This window comes from Thalassophryne amazonica, chromosome 10, assembly GCF_902500255.1.
Source record: "Thalassophryne amazonica chromosome 10, fThaAma1.1, whole genome shotgun sequence".
Taxonomy (NCBI): Eukaryota; Metazoa; Chordata; class Actinopteri; order Batrachoidiformes; family Batrachoididae; genus Thalassophryne; species Thalassophryne amazonica.
In genome coordinates, this window is record NC_047112.1 from 21,549,643 (window position 1) to 21,572,060 (window position 22,418).

Consider the following 22,418-nt stretch of genomic DNA (forward strand, 5'->3'; position numbering starts at 1 on the left):
AGGACATATCCTGATCAAAAATGACTCCAAGATTTCTCACAGTATTACTAGAGGTCAGGGTAATGCTTCCAGAGTAAGGATCTGGTTAGACACCATGTTTCTAAGATTTGTGGGGCCAAGTACAATAACTTCAGTTTTATCTGAGTTTAAAAGCAGGAAATTAGAGGTCATCCATGTCTTTATGTCTGTAAGACAATCCTGCAGTTTAGCTAATTGGTGTGTGTCCTCTGGCTTCATGGATAGGTAAAGCTGAGTATCATCTGTGTAACAATGAAAATTTAAGCAATGCTTAACCTAAGTCTGCGTATTCATCTGGGAAGAGCTTATGGAGTCATGAAATTCATGTAAGAAGAATGATATTTTCAACAGAGGATGAAGATTCAAGCCTTTGACCTGATCCCTAGCCAGAAAGCCAACATAATGATTGGGTGTCTTCAGTACTAGGTCTGCTAGGAGAATCATCAAACACCTTTAGAAATGGGGGGAAAAAAATGGGATTCTGGTATTTCTTCACTTAAACCTGAAACATTTCAAAGACTGTAGAGGTCCTTAAATGGCGAAATACTAAAGATTGTATTACTGAGACTGTAGTCCTTCAGACCAAGGTCCATAGGACTAATGCCATCAAGAGTAGCCCATGATGCATGGGCCGCGATGCGCCGTCCGATAATTTTCTGAAAAACTGTTCAGTGAATTTTTCTGAAAGTTGGAGGACTGTCTGATCATAATAAGTTGGACATTTTGATTGAATCACTGTGAGCCCCCCCCCCCCCCCCCCCCCCAAGAAAGGAAAAAAAATTTTTTTTGTTACACTGTATTTCAGAAATACGTCAGTAACGCCTTCTCTATTTTTGCATAAAATCATTGGAAGGCTGCCTACAGGCAAGAAAAATGTCACTGTCCTTGAATGATTTTAATAGTCCTCCAGGGTCCCGAAAAAGGCCCAAAATAACATTTGTCACACTTCTCAGTTAAGTGCTGAAAAACCACTTCTTCTATAAATTTGCAGAGAGGCCACCCACGTTTCACCTGGCTAAAGCAGACAAATGGCTATTTTAGAGATGTGGGAGTGTTGGTTGTCTGCCTGGGTGGTTGCCATTCAGGACCCGAGGCGGTTCTGTGGTGTTGTGAGTGCGGCAAAGCACAGAACCAGTGAATGCGTCCAGATTTCAAGCTTGAATTACTAATGACAATTTCCCCATATTTGTCAAAATTATTCTTACTTTGCAGGACTTCTAGGTCTCTTGACCCCATTTTTTTCCAGCTTTTTTTTTATTTTTTTATTTAACTCTGTTCTATTTGCTTTGTGAAAACAGGAAATGACATCATTACAAGTCCAAATTAAAGGCCACTTTTTACACCATATGTTTGAATGGATACAGGAAAACTCAGCCCGGTGCGACCTGGCCCCAGGTGTGAACTTGACCCGGGGCTAATCCTACCCCTAACCCTAACTCAAGCACTAATCCCCAACCCAAACCCCAGCTTTAAGCATGCACCATCCCAAAACCCTAACCATAACCTCCTAACCCTTACCTGGGACAAGTCCTTAACCCGGGCTGAGTTCTCCTGGGGGGCAAGTTCTCTTGTGACTTTATTATTTAGCCAGACAATAATACTGTGACACTGGCCCCTTTTCCACGCACATAAAAATCTGGTTGCTATCTGATTATTGGTTGTTATCTGATTCTTAAGCCGTCATGTAAATGGCAAAATCCAATATGCTTTATCCAATAACGACCGTTATCTGATTATGAGAAATTGGATTAACACACCTGGGTTTCTAGCCAGTACTCTGATTTCTTCAGTACGTGTATACCATTCATCGGATTTATTTCGTTCTTTTTCATTTGCACGTGTTAAAGCAGATGTCACTCACATTTCCAGACGTACAGCGGGACACCCTGCTGCCTTGCCAGGGCTCGCAACAGCCTTAATTGAAGACCTGAGTTCTGAGAGTCTGTTGTTTGTCCCCAAAAAATTATCAGGGTGCACAAGTGTGCGTCAATGTCCCTGTATGTTGTTTCAGCATAAGAGAAAATTTCTTGGCGATTTACAGGGTTTAGACACAAATAGATTAAAGTTACGTGGAGTTTCCTAAAAGCATGATGTCATATTTTGTGCGTGAGGACATCAACTCCATGCATCTCCTCACTGAGAGAGAGACAGAGAGAGAGAGACAGACAGACAGACAGAGCAGGAGAGACAGAGAGGGTTACACGGTGGGATAGAATCAGAAAGAGAGAGAGACAGAGGGAGAGAGTGAGCCATAAAGAGAACGAGAGTGACACAGAGAGAGAGAGAGAAAGAGAGAACTCTTTTCTCTAAAATCTATGCTTTTCTTTTCAAGAGTACTTTGAAAAAAATCCAATTTATGAATTGAAATGATGTAAACCAGGTTTTTTCTGGTTATTGGATTACTGAAGTACATGTAAACGCAGGAGACCAGATTATTACAGTTATCTGATTATTACATCCGCCAAGGACATAATAAAATTATCTTGTTTATTTATTTATTTATTTGTCTGTCTGTCTGTTACCAGGATTACATCAAAACTACTTCACGGATTCTAACCTAATTTTCACCACATATACATGTTAGGGCATGGAAGACTCCACTGAATTTTGGAGGTGATCTGGATCCGGATTCTGGATCAAGATTTCACTTTATATAGGCTTTGAAGGATTACATCAAAATTACTTCACAGATTCTCACCAATTTGCACCACAGATAGATATTAGGACATGGAAGACTCCACTGAATTTTGGAGATGTTAAGACAGCGGGTTCCAGGCACCCAAAGTGGCTGGACCCACAGTGCAGACTTCCAGACTAGGCTTAGGTGTAAGAAACATCATAGATTTTATTCCAGACTCAGGTATCGTACACAGGTGGTCAATCAGCGGAGCAGAGGTACAATCAGGATTAGGCAAAAACGCAGTCATGGTCAAGCAGGGTTCAGAGGAACGAGCAAACACAGACATCCGGGAAGAGGCAAAAGGCGCGATCAAGGAAACCAGAGCAGGATACGCTACATGGCTTGGCAAAAACAGGACTGAATACAGGAGCTGGAATGTGTACGAAAGACAACAAACTGGCAGATGTGTGGTGGCTGGGAAGAGTATGAATAGGCAGGAGTTAACTAGGTGCACGTGAGGTGAATGATCTAGAAAGGGGACGTGGCTGGAGGACAAAGACTGTGCAAGATAGTGAGGTGGAGACAACACAACGTGGAGTGATGAAAAGACAAAGACGTGAACAGGTGCCAAGACCGTGAGTGAAGAGAAACACAAAGCAGAAAGAATTTGTGTGAGAGATGAGGACACAAGAGCTGGTGAAGAGGCATGAAGTGACAACACAACCACATATGAGTGAGGGACGAAGACACAGTGGCAGGTGCAGGGGCGTGGAGTGACAACAAAAAAATGGAAATGAGGAACAGCTGAGAACAGAGCTAAAACAGAAACCGAGGGCAGAATATAATACTACTATGAACCAGAATGAACAGGGCCTGACATGAGAACAGAAAAGCGAACCAAAAGATAAACTACATAAGAACTGAGCAGAGAATAATAAGAAAGTAAACACTAAGACAAAACTGGAACAGACTAAGAAATAAACTATAAGTAAAACAGAGACAAAGTGATAACAGAAAACAAAACCCGAATCAAAAGCATAACACAATATCACAAAAGAGAAGAGAACAAAATAAACAAGTGACAAACAATGAAAACACAAACCGGCTGAACAAAACTAGAACGGAACTGAACAATGGCTAAAGGATGAAAAGTAACAAAGAAAGTGGCAAAGCAGAATAGAACAGAAAATAAACACATGACAAAAATAAAACACCTAATAAATCAAAGCTGGGGCAGACAATGGGCAAAAGAAAGAGGGGAAAATAGAATCAAAGCCCCAATCAGGGCCAAATCGTGACAGGAGGTGATCTGGATTCTGGATCAGGATTTCACTTTATAGGCTTTTAAGGATTACATCAAAAATACTGCACGGACGTAGACTAAATTTTCACCACATATAGATATTAGGCCGTGGAAGACTCCATTAAATTTTGGAGTGGATCGGGATCAAGATCCCAATTCTGGATCATTTCTTAAATTTTCACCATTTCAAGGATCATCTCAAATGTGCTTCATGGGATCGTGACAAAATTTAAATCACATGTGGCTACTGGTAGACGAAGCAGAGGTGGTCAGAAGCTGCGCTACAAAGATGTGTTGAAGCGACACATGAAGAAGTGTAACATCGACCCTGATACATGGGAAGAACAAGCAGCTATAAGACCTCTATGGCATGGCATAATCAGGAAGTCCATCACTGTGATTGAAAATAAGCGCCTGCAGGAATACCAAGCTGCTCACAAGAGAAGGCACACACCCCTGACTCAGTCAACGTACCAGTGCAGACGCTGTGGACGGTTTTGCCGTTCTAAAGCTGGACTGGCTGCACATGAACGATCGTGTGAAGTGTAGACACACCAACCAGTCAACATCAAAAACGATGGACTGTCGATATATACGAGGGCTGTCCGTAAAGTATAGGTCCTTTTTATTTTTTTCAAAAACTATATGGATTTCATTCATATGTTTTTACGTCAGACATGCTTGCACCCTCGTGCGCATGCGTGAGTTTTTCCACGCCTGTCGGTGACGTCATTCGCCTGTGAGCACTCCTTGTGGGAGGAGTCGTCCAGCCCCTCGTCGGAATTCCTTTGTCTGAGAAGTTGCTGAGAGACTGGCGCTTTGTTTGATCAAAATTTTTTTCTAAACCTGTGAGACACATCGAAGTGGACATGGTTCGAAAAATTAAGCTGGTTTTCAGTGAAAATTTTAACAGCTGATGAGAGATTTTGAGGTGATTCTGTCGCTTTAAGGACTTTTCACGGTGCGAGACGTCGCGCTGCGCTCTCAGGCAGCGTCATCAGCCTGTTTCAAGCTTAAAACCTCCACATTTCAGGCTCTATTGATCCAGGACGTCGTGAGAGAACAGAGAAGTTTCAGAAGAAGTCGGTTTCAGCATTTTATCCAGATATTCCACTGTTAAAGGAGATTTTTTTAATGAAAGACGTGCGGACGGGTCCGTGCGTCGGGACGCAGCCGACGCAGTGCGGCGGCACAGGAAAAACACCTCCGTGTTGATAACCATTTGTAAAATCCAGGCGGCTTTTGATGGCTTTCAGTGGAGTGAGTATATGAGAAATTGTTTATCAGCTGGAGATGTTCCAACTTGTCCTCAAGGCTTCCAACAGAGGTGTTTTTCCTGTGGCGGAGCGTCGCGGCGGCTGCGAGCCGACGCTGCAATCCGCCTGCACGTCTTTCATTAAAAAAATCTCCTTTAACAGTGGAATATCCGGATAAAATGCTGAAACCGACTTCTTCTGAAACTTCTCTGTTCTCTCACGACGTCCTGGATCAATAGAGCCTGAAATGTGGAGGTTTTAAACTTGAAAAAGGCTGATGACGCTGCCTGAGAGCGCAGCGCGACGTCTCGCACCGTGAAAAGTCCTTAAAGCGACAGAATCACCTCAAAATCTCACGCATGCGCACGAGGGTTCAAGCATGTCTGACGTAAAAACATATGAATGAAATCCATATAGTTTTAGAAAAAAATAAAAAGGACCTATACTTTACGGACAGCCCTCGTATATATACTCAACAAAAATATAAATGCAACACTTTTGGTTTTGCTCCCATTTTGTATGAGATGAACTCAAAGATCTAAAACTTTTTCCACATACACAATATCACCATTTCCCTCAAATATTGTTCACAAACCAGTCTAAATCTGTGATAGTGAGCACTTCTCCTTTGTTGAGATAATCCATCCCACCTCACAGGTGTGCCATATCAAGATGCTGATTAGACACCATGATTAGTGCACAGGTGTGCCTTAGACTGTTCACAATAAAAGGCCACTCTGAAAGGTGCAGTTTTGTTTTATTGGGGGGATACCAGTCAGTATCTGGTGTGACCACCATTTGTCTCATGCAGTGCAACACATCTCCTTCGCATAGAGTTGATCAGGTTGTCAATTGTGGCCTGTGGAATGTTGGTCCACTCCTCTTCAATGGCTGTGCGAAGTTGCTGGATATTGGCAGGAACTGGTACACGCTGTCGTATACGCTGGTCCAGAGCATCCCAAACATGCTCAATGGGTGACATGTCCGGTGAGTATGCCGGCCATGCAAGAACTGGGACATTTTCAGCTTCCAAGAATTGTGTACAGATCCTTGCAACATGGGGCCGTGCATTATCCTGCTGCAACATGAGGTGATGTTCTTGGATGTATGGCACAACAATGGGCCTCAGGATCTCGTCACGGTATCTCTGTGCATTCAAAATGCCATCAATAAAATGCACCTGTGTTCTTCGTCCATAACAGACACCTGCCCATACCATAACCCCACCGCCACCATGGGCCACTCGATCCACAACATTGACATCAGAAAACCGCTCACCCACACGACGCCACACACGCTGTCTGCCATCTGCCCTGAACAGTGTGAACTGGGATTCAGAGAACACCTCTCCAACGTGCCAAACGCCAGCGAATGTGAGCATTTGCCCACTCAAGTCGGTTACGACGACGAACTGGAGTCAGGTCGAGACCCCGATGAGGATGACGAGCATGCAGATGAGCTTCCCTGAGGCGGTTTCTGACAGTTTGTGCAGAAATTCTTTGGTTATGCAAACAGATTGTTTCAGCAGCTGTCCGAGTGGCTGGTCTCAGACGATCTTGGAGGTGAACATGCTGGATGTGGAGGTCCTGGGCTGGTGTGGTTACACGTGGTCTGCGGTTGTGAGGCTGGTTGGATGTACTGCCAAATTCTCTGAAACGCCTTTGGAGACGGCTTAAAATGAACATTCAATACACGAGCAACAGCTCTGGTTGACATTCCTGCTGTCAGCATGCCAATTGCACGCTCCTTCAAGTCTTGCGACATCTGTGGCATTGTGCTGTGTGATAAAACTGCACCTTTCAGAGTGGACTTTTATTGTGGGCAGTCTAAGGCACACCTGTGCACTAATCATGGTGTCTAATCAGCATCTTGATATGGCACACCTGTGAGGTGGGATGGATTATCTCAGCAAAGGAGAAGTGCTCACTATCACAGATTTAGACTGGTTTGTGAACAATATTTGAGGGAAATGGTGATATTGTGTATGTGGAAAAAGTTTTAGATCTTTGAGTTCATCTCATACAAAATGGGAGCAAAACCAAAAGTGTTGCGTTTATATTTTTGTTGAGTGTATATATATATATATATATATATATATAATGTAAAAACAATGTAACAATGTAAAAACCAAGATCAGGAAGACACTGTTTTGTTTCAGCTTGTGAATTAAATATCAGATTGCAACGTCTTGGTTCAGTACACAGTCCGGGTCACGATGTGACTCACATATCTTTTATTTTGAGTCCTCTTCATAAATTCAGGAAAAGCAAAGTTTAATGCTGAATATTTGAATATTTAAATACCTTGCATATTTGATATGCATTTTTAAATTGTCAGTGGCAAAAAACAGTTTTGTGCAATGCAGACAAAATATTTCATACCTAAACTGTTTTTTTTAATCCTTTCTTTGTTTATTTATTTCCTTCTTGTGTCCCTGAAGCACCCGACACGTGTAACTTGGGGAGTCTGCCGAATGGCGGCTGTGAGTACTTGTGCCTGAAGGCCCCGCAGATTACAGACCACTCCCCCAAGTACACCTGCGCGTGTCCTGACGGGATGGAGCTGGGACCAGACATGAGACGCTGCGCTGTGGGTAAGTCGGCCACAGTCTGGGTCATAAATCACGCTGTCCTGGAGCACACTTTATTAAGGCAGCTGTGCAGAGGAATGTCATGATTCCTACACTGTGGTAATCACAGAGATACCGTGGAACGTGAGGCCATGGCGCATCACACTTTCATGGTCTCAACAAAAGGAGTTCAACACACATTGCTACATACAGTGCATCCGGAATGCGTTTCACTTTTTCCATATCTTGTTACAGTACAGCCTTATTCCAAAATGCCGTCAGTAATTTTTTTTCCCTCAAAATTCTCCTCACAACACCCCATAATGATAACATGATTTTTTTTAAATGTTTGTAAATTTATTAAAAATAAAACACTAAGAAATATTTTGTTCAATACTTTGCTCAATACTTTGTTGATGCACCTTTGGCAGCAATTACAGCCTCAGGTTTTCTTAAATATCATGCCACAAGCTTGGTGCACCTATCTTTGGGCAGTTTTGTCCATTCCTCTTTGCAGCACCTCTCAAGGTCCATCAGGTTGGATGGGGAGCGTCGGTGCACAGCCATTTTCAGATCTCTCCAGAGATGTTCAATCGGATTCCAGTCTGGGCTCTGGCTTGACCACTCCAGAATATTCACAAAGTTGTCCTGAAACCACTTGTTTGATATCTTGGCTGTGTGCTTAGGGTCACTGTCCTGCTGAAAGATGAACCGCCGCCCAGTCTGAGGTCAGGAGTGCTCTGGAGCAGGTTTTCATCCAGGATGACTCTGTACGTTGCTGCATTCATCTTTCCCTCAATCCTGACTAGTCTCCCCGGTTCCTGCTGCTGACAAACATCCCCACAGCATGATGCTGCCACCACCATGTTTCACTGTAGGGATAGTGCCTGGTGGGCGATTTTAACATCCACACAGATGCTGAGAATGACAGCCTCAACACTGCATTTAATCTATTATTAGACTCAATTGGCTTTGCTCAAAATGTAAATGAGTCCACCCACCACTTTAATCATATCTTAGATCTTGTTCTGACTTATGGTATGGAAATTGAAGACTTAACAGTATTCCCTGAATCTCCCTTCTGTCTGATCATTTCTTAATAACATTTACATTTACTCTGATGGACTACCCAGCAGTGGGGAATAAGTTTCATTACACTAGAAGTCTTTCAGAAAGCGCTGTAACTAGGTTAAGGATATGATTCCTTCTTTATGTTCTCTAATGCCATATACCAACACAGTGCAGAGTAGCTACCTAAACTCTGTAAGTGAGATAGAGTATCTTGTCAATAGTTTTACATCCTCATTGAAGACAACTTTGGATGCTGTAGCTCGGAAAAAGAGAGCTTTAAATCAGAAGTGCCTGACTCTGTGGTATAACTCACAAACTCGCAGCTTAAAGCAGATAACCCGTAAGTTGGAGAGGGAATGGCATCTCACTTAGCCTGGAAAAAGAGTCTGTTGCTCTATAAAAAAGCCCTCCGTAAAGCTAGGGCATCTTACTACTCATCACTAATTGAAGAAAATAAGAACAACCCCAGGTTTCTTTTCAGCACTGTAGCCAGGCTGACAAAGAGTCAGAGCTCTACTGAGCCGAGTATTCCTTTAACTTTAACTAGTAATGACTTCATGACTTCTTTGCTAATAAAATTTTAACTATTAGAGAAAAAATTACTCATAACCATCCCAAAGACGTATCGTTATCTTTGGCTGCTTTCAGTGATGCCGGTATTTGGTTAGACTCTTTCTCTCCGATTGTTCTGTCTGAGTTATTTTCATTAGTTACTTCCTCCAAACCATCAACATGTCTATTAGACCCCATTCCTACCAGGCTGTTCAAGGAAGCCCTACCATTAATTAATGCTTCGATCTTAAATATGATCAATCTATCTTTATTAGTTGGCTATGTACCACAGGCTTTTAAGGTGGCAGTAATTAAACCATTACTTAAAAAGCCATCACTTGACCCAGGTATCTTAGCTAATTATAGCCCAATCTCCAACTTTCCTTTTCTCTCAAAAATTCTTGAAAGGGTAGTTGTAAAACAGCTAACTGATCATCTGCAGAGGAATGGTCTATTTGAAGAGTTTCAGTCAGGTTTTAGAATCCATCATAGTACAGAAACAGCATTAGTGAAGGTTACAAATGATCTTCTTATGGCCTCAGACAGTGGACTCATCTCTGTGCTTGTTCTGTTAGACCTCAGTGCTGCTTTGATACTGCTGACCATAAAATTTTATTACAGAGATTAGAGCATGCCATAGGTATTAAAGGCACTGCGCTGCGGTGGTTTGAATCATATTTATCTAATAGATTACAATTTGTTCATGTAAATGGGGAATCTTCTGAATGAATTAGTTTTTCAGCATCACTCTGAGACAAGACCTTTCTAATTTTAGAGATATTGCGCAAATGCAAAAAAGCAGTCCTACATATTTGTTTAATATGCGCATTGAATGACATATCCTGATCAAAAATGACTCCAAGATTTCTCACAGTATTACTAGAGGTCAGGGTAATGCCATCCAGAGTAAGGATCTGGTTAGACACCATGTTTCTAAGATTTGTGGGGCCAAGAGTTTAAAAGCAGGAAATTAGAGGTCATCCATGTATTTATGTCTGTAAGACAATCCTGCAGTTTAGCTAATTGGTGTGTGTCCTCTGGCTTCATGGATAGATAAAGCTGGGTATCATCTGCGTAACAATGAAAATTTAAGCAATGCTGTCTAATAATACTGCTTAAGGGAAACATGTATAAAGTGAATAAAATTGGTCCTAGCACAGAACCTTGTGGAACGCCATAATTAACCTTAGTCTGTGAAGAAGATTCCCCATTTACATGAACAAATTGTAATCTATTAGATAAATATGATTCAAACCACCGCAGCGCAGTGCCTTTAATACCTATGGCATGCTCTAATCTCTGTAATAAAATTTTATGGTCAGCAGTATCAAAAGCAGCACTGAGGTCTAACAGAACAAGCACAGAGATGAGTCCACTGTCTGAGGCCATAAGAAGATCATTTGTAACCTTCACTAATGCTGTTTCTGTACTATGATGGATTCTAAAACCTGACTGAAACTCTTCAAATAGACCATTCCTCTGCAGATGATCAGTTAGCTGTTTTACAACTACCCTTTCAAGAATTTTTGAGAGAAACGGAAAGTTGGAGATTGGCCTATAATTAGCTAAGATAGCTGGGTCAAGTGATGGCTTTTTAAGTAATGGTTTAATTACTGCCACCTTAAAAGCCTGTGGTACATAGCCAACTAATAAAGATAAATTGATCATATTTAAGATTGAAGCATTAATTAATGGTAGGGCTTCCTTGAACAGCTTGGTAGGAATGGGGTCTAATAGACATGTTGATGGTTTGGAGGAAGCAACTAATGAAAATAACTCAGACAGAACAATCGGAGAGAGAAGTTGCAGAGAGGTGTGTAAGATTACAAGACTAAAGTAAGACTAAAATCAACTCTAAAACGAACTGGAAGCCAGTGCAGAGACGTCACAACCGGAGTGATGTGCTCTCGCTTTCTGCTACCAGTTAAGAGATGCGCAGCAGAATTTTGGACCAACTGTAAGCGAGAAAGTGCATTTTGGCTGATGCTGATAAAAAGTGCATTACAGTAGTCTAAACGAGAGGAGACAAAAGCGTGCATGACTTGTTCGAAAACATTAAAAGATAAAAAAAGGTTTAACTTTAGATAAAAGACCTAAATTTTGAGCTTCATGGCAAAGGCTATAAATACTTATGTATGTGTGATTTCCTAGTTTTGTTTGTTTGTTTGTTTGTTTGTTTTTTGAATTTTAATGAATTTGCAAAAAAAAAAAATCTAAAAAAAAACTCACATTGTCATTATGGGGTGGTGTGTGTAGAATTTTGAGGAAAATAAATAATTTCATCAATCTTGGAATAAGGCTGTAACATAACAAAAATGGGGGGAAAGTGCAGCGCTGTGAATACTTGCTGGATCCACTGTATCTTGGCATGTTGAATCACCTCATACAGGCGCACCAGTAAATTTAAAGGATATAAGTTAAAACAGTATTTAAGTAAATAAGAAATTTAATTAAATACCTCGAAAGGGGCACCACCTGTATACAGGAATTTGAAAGTTTTGGATACTGTTGATTAAACATCTGTCTTCAACTGGCCACAAGAAAAACAACTGGCATAATATTTACACATTTCTTTATATATGTACAGGTACAAACACAAGTGACTAAGATTTTGACAATATGGGTAATGAGTCATAGTTCTGTTACTGAGACGATATGTTGATGATGAGACGTGGAAAGCAATAGAAATGAAAGAATGAAATATAGAAATTTAATAAGAATAAACCTGGTGGGAATTTACCTGTGAATTTTGGGTTCACAAATTATTATTATAAAAAAATTAAGAAAATTAACAAAGAATAGCCATTTTGCTTCATTGACAGCAAAGACCATTTGAATACTTGAAGGTTCACTTATCTGGGTCCTTGGATTGGGTGGAGTGAGCGGTCCAGTTCTGGTTCAGTTGCTGACCCCATATCACCTGCGTCGGGTTAACCACTGGGTCTCCCAGGTGACTACAGGTGTGCAGAGTGCTTGGTTTGTTTCACAACAAGACCGAGCATGATGGGTCCGTAGAAGCTGGTTCAATCCAACAAATGACATTTAAACATACGCAACGATCTATAAAAGAAATACTCATACCATCACCTGAAGAACATGTAACAGATTCAAATAGAATATAACTTTTGTCTTCGGCTAACTATACAACAGGAAAAGAAATTAAAATTTATCTCTTTTGTTACAAGTAAGTATATTTAAGGGTCCATGTTCTTACCACCCTAATCCCAAAGGAGGCGCTGTGGTTCCATCCCAGTGTTTTTCGCTTTGTGACTTTTTAACTTTTGTCATCAGCTGGTTGGGATTCTAGGTTTTATTGAGCTGTTATCTGTAGGGAGGATCCTGTTGGTGTCTGGACCTCCTCTGACTTTGGATAGGTTTCATTAAACTGTCTAATAAATTTGGTTTGAACTGGGTTTGCCCGGACCTGATCAAAAATACTTGGCTAACAAGTATCTTTGATCCATAGGGACTGTTTCTTGGAGCTCTCCTGAGATGTCATAAATTTTGTCAGTGAATGTTTGGAAAACTAGTCACTTTGTGAAAAGGTGGGGTTTTCAGTGCCCAACAACATGTTTAATCCTTCAGTTTCAGACATTCCAGCCTTGGAAATATCAGAAGGATCAGTTTTTTGTTAAAAGTGGAAAATTAAGGCAACATTTGATTCTATAAAGATATGTCTGTGGCAAAATTTGCTACAATAGTAAGTCCCTTCGGCTGCTCCCTTGTTTGCACTCGGGGTCGCTACAGCAAATCCAAGGTGGATCTGCATGTTGAATTGGCACAGGTTTTACGCCAGATGCCCTTCCTGATGCAACTCCACATTACATATCATTAAATGTTTAGCTGTAAATTACTGTGAATATATTCATAGTTAAATTATATACACTCACTAGCCAGTTTATTAGGTAGACTTTGCTACTTACCGGGTTGGACCCCTTTTGTCTTCATAACTGCCTTAATTCTTCATGGCATAGATTCAGCAAATTGTTGGAAACATTCCTCAGCGATGTTGGTCAATATTGACATGATGGCATCACACAGTCACCCATTTCATCAGGTTGCCCATTCTCTTCTGATATCAACAAGCCATTTTTGTCCACACAACTGCTGCTCACTGGATATCTTTTCTTTCTAGCACCAACAACTATGCCACATTCAAAGTCATTTGAATTCCTTTTCATTCCCACTCTGATGTTCATCATCTTCACCACATCTACATACACTGAGTTGATACCATGTGATTGGCTGATTAGCTATTTGTGTTAATAAGCTATTGAACAGGGCCCGGTTTCATAAAGCAGTCTAATCTTACTTAGTCAACTACAGTTAGTCATCCAACATTATCCGTCTAATCAAAACTTGTAGATTAGCCGTATTGCATGAGTCAACGGTTTTCACGGCCATAACAGCCTCGCGCGTGTTGTTGCCAAGAGACTGCTCCAATGCACTACAATTTTGTTTACTTTCGGGCTGGTTGTTGTCATGAACTATCCAGCCTTTGTTTCATTAACTGGTTTGATTAACATTTACGGACACATGCAAAATGCAGAATGACGTGCTTAGTAGCGCTTAGCCTAGCAGTTTCACTCTTCAGTTTCCGCTTCTATACTTTCATCAAGACTTTTTGTGCACACAGCGCTGCTCTGCGTCACAGCGACGCCCGGTGGCTAATGTGAGAACTGTAACAAACACATGATGACAGTCATCATCTGCGGCAACCATGGCCAAAAGCGGAGGAAATTCTCCTTTTGAAGGAATACGAGCGATGTAGGGATGCTCTTGAGTGTTCCATCAAGTGTTGGTAAATGATAGCTGCCATTTTTGCGGGTAACACACTGAAGTTTTGTCGACTAAAATAAGATTACCGTCCTCTCTACCAAGCTAAAAACTTTAGTCAGGTAACGCAAAACTTTAGCTGACTAAGTGTTCTGTACAATGACTAACGTCAAAAGATTAGTCAACTAGGTGAGTTTATTCAACTAAACAAGATGAGGCTGCCTTATGAAACCGGGCCCAGGTGTACCTAATAAAGTAGCCGGTAAGTGTTGATGACCGTAAAGAAAAAATGACCAAATCATTATATGGTAAGATAAAAAAAAATGCCTCTGCTCTGAAGGGGATCTTTTTGCTTGCATTTGTTTGTTTGTTGGATTCCTATCAGGATTATTCGAAAACAAATATATAAAGCTTCACAAATCGTAATGGCAAAGTTGAGCCTCGCCTTGAACAGTAATTGTAATTTTTATGTGGATGAAGATAAAGGAACATAGGTAATCAGGAAAATGTAAAAGGCCACGGTGAAGGTATTGCACTTTGAGTGCTAGCTTCTATTTTTAGTTGTAGGTCAATGTGAGCCTGTTCAGTCATCCATTACCACAGATATGGACATTTGAGGCAGTAAACAAACATCCATTAGTGTGGTGGCTTCTCAGTTGTAGACATAAAAAATAATATCTCAACATATAGAAAGAGGTTCGAACCACAGACTGTACATATATGATGGATAAACCATCCGTGACTGAGTAGTTAAATGGGGCGGCTGTGTTTGTCACCATGCATGTCTCTGCTTAATTTATGCCCAACCCATAAATGAGTAGAGGTGGGCAACACGCCAGGACAAATTAAGCTTGAACACATCTACCTATCTTGGAGTTACCAACTTAGCTAAGGCTAACAGGCTCAGTAACCTGGGTTTGGGTGTTTGATTAATGCGTATATTTGCAGACTGGGTGGTGGATCTGGGTGGTGGCTTGGGGCTGGATATTAAAAACAGTGGTGGCATACTGTCTCAATAACCGTGGCACTATGAGTGTAGCTAACATTACCAAGCTTGCATGCCTGCTAATTAGTGTTAATGGTGATATCATACAAAATAAATAATATAGAGATTTCACCAAAAGGAAATACTGAACCACAGACTTCTTAGGCAATTAACTGCTCAGCAGTCCATTTAATGTCAGATATTTGCAGTAAAATCCTTTGACTGGACAAACGCGGTTCAGACCACAGCTCACAACTACCTGCTAGCAGTGGCTGCCTGGACGCAGCACACAGTAGCTATCACTCAAAAGCAACCACCTAAATTATTAATTTCAATTTCAATGTCAATTTTTTTTTCATTTAAATAGCACCAAATCACAACAAGGTTGCCTCAAGGTGCTTCACACAAACATAACTCAAAATTTCCTAAACCAATGAACTATTAAACATCACCTCCACCCCCAGAAACTGTTTATAGAGACAAAAACCCCTTTTTTTTGTACCACACGCTGGAGAGTTGGACATTTTAACATACAGAGTCTATGACGTTTGACCCACTTTTGGAGCCAGCTTCAAGTGGCCATACAAGGAACTACAAGTTCAGGCACTTCCACAATGGCTTCTTTTTTCAGCACGAGAAATTGCTGCTTACATAGAACCTGCTAATAAATATCATTTTCATGATGACTTGGCTGAAGAGGTTCTATGTCAAATAGACATTTTAAGATTCCGCTAGCTTGCAGAAATTATTTATTTGCTGCCTTTATTATTACTATACTATCACAGTCAAAGATTCTTCGGCATTCCCTGAGCTCTCCTCCGTTATTTTGCTGACCTTATTCCAGCAGTCAGCCCGTTCCTCATCTGTGCAGCCGGTACATTCACTAGGTTTTTCTCCTGACTGGGTCCTCTCTGTTTTGCACCTCATGTTTGCACAGGTGAGAAAAAAAAACAGAGCTGACAGGAGAAAGTTATGATGTATGTATGTAGTGATGATGTATGTATGTAGGCCACTGTTCAGAGAATCCCTCGGAGAAAGAACGGGAAGGTGGTCGTTGCATGCATACATGCACACAAACGCACAAGAGTACATCTGCACTCAGAATGGTTGAGTACAGTGAATGTAAGTCAGTGAATGCGGAGCAGTGGTTTAATCGATTACAGCACATGTTCCTCTCAGTTCTGCACATCCTACTCATTACTGTAGTACACACTGTAAGTAAGTGAGTGAGTAGTCGGGACACAACTTGGGCATACCGCGCCACGCCCGTCTTTGCTGTCCTTTGAGCTGGATGTCAATGACAAATATGCACATGACTTTTTTAAATGTCTCCTGGTGCATAATTGCACAGTTCCACACCTCCTTGGATGCTGTTACCATTTTCATGTGCGTTACAAGGGGTGAATGAAATGATTTGAGCCTGACCCAGAAAAAGTAGGGTGTGGTTTGCTGTCTTTTTTCCATTCTGAGAAACCAACAATTTCCTTGTGAATGTGTGAAATTTTGACTCACTGGATGCAATGTTGCCAACACAATATTTCAATGAAGTGAATGGGGGGGTGGGGGGGGGTGTCAGATTGGCAAAATGGACAAAGCTGCTGGGTGTGCTGTGATCCAAAAGGGAATGGTCCCAAAGGAGGTCCTTGAGGATGTGACAGTGACATTAGGAGAGGATGCCCTGTCTTATGCTATAGTTAAACACTAGTCAGCCAAATTCAAGAGGCGTAGAACAAGCGTTGAAAATGGAGCAAGATCAGGCAGACCAAGAACTGCCACCTCGACCGATATGATCCAGATGATCCATGATATGGTCCTTGCTGAAGAGGATGTGAGCATCACAATGCCTCGGGAATTGTAGGTATTTCTCAGGAGAGAGTTCATTCGTGTTTGATGGAAGAACTGGGAATGACTTAACGGCTTCTCACGGCCGGTCAAAAATGTGCAAGGTTCCAGATGTCCAGGGAGAATCTTTGACTTTTTGACGCAAATGTAGGTAACTTCATGCAATGATTTGTGACCATGGAGGAGACCTGTGTCCATCACTTTGAACCGGAGTCTAAACAGCAGTCAACGCTATGGAAACATGTGGGTTCGCCCCTAGCGAAGAAAGCCAAAGTTGTCTGGATCTGCTGGAAAGGTCATGGCCTCTGTCTTCTGGGAAGCTGATGGCATCATAATGGTGGACTATCTCCAGAAGGGACAGACCATCAGTGGGACCTACTATGTCTCTCTTTTGCAACAACTGTGGCAGAAAATAAAGCCACGGTCAAGGTAACTTTATTTGTACCCAAAGGTAGATTTGGTTTACAGTAAAGTGAGTTGGCTTTACACACACACACACACACACACACACACACACACACACACACACACACACACACACACACACACACACACACACACACACACACACACACACACACACACACACACACACACACACACAGAGGTAACACTTAAAACACAATAAAAAGCAGTGACTGCAAGTAAGTAAAACACAAAGAAAAAAAACATCCGAACAGATATAAAACAGGATAAGAAAGAATAAACAAATAAATAAATCTAAGTTATACAAAGAGCTATACTAAAAGAGTCAGTTCCGTAGTCAGTTCCTTGTTGGATGCCGTTGATCACTCTGATTGCTGCAGGAACAAAACTGTCTTTATATCGCTTGGTTTTACAGACCGGCAATTTGTATCTGCGGCCTGATGGAAGAAGGTCATATTCACTATGTAGTGTGTGGGAGCCATCCTTCAAAATAAGAGCAGTCATCCTCTGTAACTGTCTGGTATTTCTGGATTCTATGTTAAGCTGTGGTTCTCCAGTCAGCCTACTGGACCACCTCACAATTTGATTCAGAAAACCTTTATTTTTTTATGGTAAGATTCCAGCATGTATATGTCAAAGTGCTGAGCACTTCAGCAGCTGGAGAAAGCCAAGGGGATGCCCAGGTTTCATCTGTAGATGGTTGATTTGAAGAGGTGGAGATGGGTCAGTTGTCTGCCTGGGTGGTTGCCATCCAGGTCCTGAAGTGGTTCTGTGGTGTGGTGGATGCAGTAATGCCTGGTAGCACTACATCCTCCCAGAACTGACTTGAATTGAAAATTTCTGATGAAAAATAGAATGCAGTTGTGGCCACAGTATTTTCCTAATAAATCAAATCAAATCAGACACCCTCAGTTAGGGTGATAGTGAAATAACATGCAAAATATATTAAATGCTACTAATTGCATATTAATTGTGCTGTGTTTCTTGAACAGTTCGACTCAGAACAACCACAACAGCTGCACCTACCACAACTACCACCACCCCTACCACTACTACGACGCCCACACCAACCACAAGAAGTATCACCACCACCACCCCAACCACTACAACACTGCCTACCACCACCACGACCAGCACCACTGCTGTCACCACACTCAGACTCACAACCAGACGTCTGACGACAACGCCGGCTCCTCAGACCACCAGGACCAGCTCCACCAAACAGACTGTTACTGTCACGAGTACTGAGACAACCAGACTCACCACTTCAAATCTGACACCAGGGTCCACGCACACATCCCTCCTGGGCCCGCTAATCCCTAACAGCATTCAGAGGGACAGCAACGCCAACCTGTCCCATCGAGGTAAGATGAAGAGTCGCAGGCTTGGTGCATAGAAATGTGAAGTTAAGTGAAGTGGGAATTTGCATTCTGGATGTGGATGTGTTGTCGCAACCACCTGCTCTTAAACCAGCATGCAGCTGAAAATCTCTTTCAACCTGTTATGCAGCTCTCATCTCTTTTCTTTCTCATTTCTCTCTTTGACCATCTGCTTTCCTGTTCTACATCCCGTACCTCTTACGGTTTCTCACTCTTGTAACCACCAGCACACCTTTCCTCCCATCCATTTCGCGTGTCTCTCAACCTGCTCGCTGCCGTTCCGTTGTGAGCAGCGTGGAACAAATCCATCGACAAACGACAGCCCCTTCCCTTCTCCTCTTCCAGCTCTCAGCCCCACATTTGTGACAGCTTCTCCGTCTCCTTCACTCACAGAATGTCTGTGAAACAGCCGATAGTCTTTGTTCGCCAACAGTGTGGAACCTACAGCAATCAATTTTTACTGTCACGACAGGAAAACACTGCTTTGTACTCAGCAGCGCGGACAAACAATGACAACAGTATATAAAGGCACTGACAAGCCTTTACAAAGCTGAGTTAAATTGACTTTAGAACTGGGGGGAAAATACTGCATAATTATCACGTTCTACAGTGTTGTTTTTGCTGTAGTTGGTGTTTAGATTTTTGTTGTGCCCTTTGCAACATAAAACCATTAACAAGGGATAAAAGAGAAATTACTTGGACACATGTACTTGGACACATGTACTTTATTCCATACAACTGTTCAGTGGTTCATTCATTTTCTATACCCACTTATTCCAATTAAGGGTCACCAGGTGGGTTAGAGCCCATCCCAGTGGCCACTGGGCGAGAGGAAGGGTGCATCCTGCACAGGCGGGGCAGTCTATAGCAGGGCTTCAATGACTCACTGAGGCAAATATTAGCCAACTGTGTGTCAGAAACTCATCATCTTTTGGCATAAGGTGAAGAGTATCTGCTGGAGGCCAAACCAATCATTAGAATGTGAGAAAAAATGGGATTTACGTGAAAAAGGGAGAAGACAAAATGTATTTTTTTTCAGTTTATTTTCATTTATATAGCACCAAATCACAAGGCAATCACAATTGCCTCAAGGCGCTTCACACAAGTAAGGTCTAACCTTACTAATCCCCAGAGCAGCAGTGGTAAGGAAAAACTCCCTTTGAGGAAGAAACCTCAAGCAGACCAGACTCAAAGGGGTGACCCTCTGCTTGGGCCATGCTACAGACATAAATTACAGAACAATTCACAAAACGAATATACAGGAAATGCTGTTGGTGCACAGGACAGGAGGGTCTCAAGCACAAATACCACTCCCATCTCTGAATGGAGCTGCACCTGGGAAAAAACAGAATCAGGCATCAGAAAGAGAAGAAATACAGTATAATTTGCCAGCATTAAACAACAAGAAAAACAGGAAATACTAAGGTGATCGCCGGCCACTAGCCCTAAGCTCCACTAAAAGACCCTGAATTTAGGTAAAGTTGAGGCCACGACACGTTCCGTTTCCTAATAAAATTAATTAAAAGAGTAAAAAGCGCAGAACTATACTATGCCAGTATACTAGCCATACAAAGGACTTACTCAGTGATTATGAATGTGGTGTGATTGTTGGTGCCAGCAGGGCTGGTTTGAGTATTTCACAAACTGCTGATCTAGTGGGATCACTCTATATGGTAAAGGGGGCTGCATTTACATAGTGCTTTAATGGTCAAAGCACTTTACAGTGATGCCTTACATTCACACAGTCAGGTTTGCTGCCATAATCCAACCTACCATCTTAATTCAGTGTGCAAAGTCTACACATCTGTGAGCATTTGTGTCCTATGATTACCTAGAATAGGCCGATGGTGATGATTACGTGTCCTTTTTGGGCTTTGCTTTGGACACAAGTGGGACGGGGAAATGAAAGAGTAAAATTATCCAAAATTTCTTCTGGTCCGATACATTTGTCATACTGGGAAAATTGGCAGTGTAGAGGGAGAGAAAGGCTTAAAAAGAAGAGGGATTGTGAAAAGTAAGTGAAATAATAGAACAGGACAAACACAGTGATGAAAAAAGAAAAATAAAAGACTGTCCAGTACTAGTACAGCAGTAAAAGAAGGGGGGGGGGGGGGGGGGGAAGCAGATATTGAATTAGAGAAAGTGAGAGACGCTGCTTCAGTACATCTCACCATTTTGGGGCTTTGGTTTCCCAGAAATACAGAGAGGCCGGAGCACGTTTCCTCTCGTCTTAATGTGCATGAAACACCACAGTGCTCCAGATGAGAGGTGGACTACACACGGATGAGAAAATGGGCCCCGAACAAGGTGCGTGTCCAAACCTACGTGTTGTAATTTTCATGTCTCGGTGCACACTGTTCTCTGTGCTTGGCTGCAGCCGGCGAGGCACGGCGTGGAAGAAGCAGGAATTTCAGGGAAAAGAGATGAAAGCTGAAGAACAGCTGGTATCCAAAGCCCGTGTGCGCACACAGGACGCACTCTCGATTCAACCTGGCAGTCGACCTTTTCAGCAGCATTATTTTTTGTTGATTAAACCTTCAGATACATGCAGGTTTCAAATTATTTTCCCACTGATGGTTATCAGTGTTTGTGGGTAAACAAAATATTTGACTTTCAAATGATGTCAGGCCGTGCAAATCCTTAATAACCCAGGAGCCGTCCATGTTTACATTCAGATTTCAGAGTTTTTAAAGCAGTTGCATCAGGACATTTTTAAACCAAATAAAAAATATCTTTAGTATATTTGCATCAAAAGCTGTACAGTTCCACTGACAGTGGAATGTAAGGTTTTTACTGCACCCTGCTGCTACAATAAATGCCTAGTGACCATTTTTATCACTCAGGGCTCTTGGGCAAGGTCCTTAATCCCCAAGATGCACCAGGTGTGTAGTGAGTGCCTTGCATGGAAACACCCTGACATTGGTGTGTGTGAGTGTGTGTATGAATGAGTGAATGTGAGGCATCCCAGTAAAGCACATTTGACCATGAAAGCCTTAGTGCCTGTCACACTGTGATGATTTAGCCAGCGTAAAATTGGCGAATGCGCTGACAACGTTGAATAAGTTATGCAGCTGTCACACCATGACGATTTAGCCAGTGTATCCGGAAAGTATTCACAGTGCTTCACTTTTTCCACATTTTGTTATGGTACAGCCAGTGGTGGGCACAGCTAACCAAAAACATAGTGTCAATAACCATTAATCCAATAAATGAAAAGTTATCTTTAGTGACGCTAAACCGATAAACTGCTCAAAAATTTAACTTTATTACAGATAACCAATAACTTTTAGTATTGATTCGGATCAGATTACATTGTCGACTTCTGATAAACCACTTTCACTTTTCACTGCTGGGTAAATTCAAGGATGACAAACACATAAGAATGCACACAAAATGAATAAATAAAAAATAAAACCCCAAACACTGTCATCTTTTAAAAGCAGTAAAATACAGTATTAGAAGTCACAGTTTATCTCAGTATTAGATACACAAACTAAAAAGCTGCTGCTTTTTTCACACACTTTGAACCCTGCGGCTTAAACAACCGAAATACATCCATTAATGCATTGATTGGCAGAGTAAAAGACACGTTAGTAAATATAAATTCTTACCTTTTAGTTT

The 22,418-nt window shown here is 41.7% G+C and overlaps 1 protein-coding gene and 1 long non-coding RNA gene across 6 annotated transcripts in view; one reads left to right on the forward strand and one right to left on the reverse strand.

Moving 5' to 3' along the window:
• Window positions 1–3,526, reverse strand: part of LOC117518421 — a 28,609-nt gene extending 25,083 nt beyond the window's left edge. The window contains exon 1 of the long non-coding RNA XR_004562982.1: window positions 3,180–3,526. This is a non-coding gene — a long non-coding RNA (uncharacterized LOC117518421). The remainder of the gene's footprint in view (window positions 1–3,179) is intronic.
• Window positions 1–22,418, forward strand: part of lrp8 (low density lipoprotein receptor-related protein 8, apolipoprotein e receptor) — a 564,614-nt gene that overhangs the window by 524,768 nt on the left and 17,428 nt on the right. For all 5 annotated transcript variants that reach the window (XM_034179535.1, XM_034179536.1, XM_034179537.1 and 2 more), the window contains exons 15-16: window positions 7,638–7,790; window positions 18,411–18,782. In XM_034179535.1, the coding sequence (XP_034035426.1) occupies window positions 7,638–7,790; window positions 18,411–18,782 (525 nt within the window). The remainder of the gene's footprint in view (window positions 1–7,637; window positions 7,791–18,410; window positions 18,783–22,418) is intronic.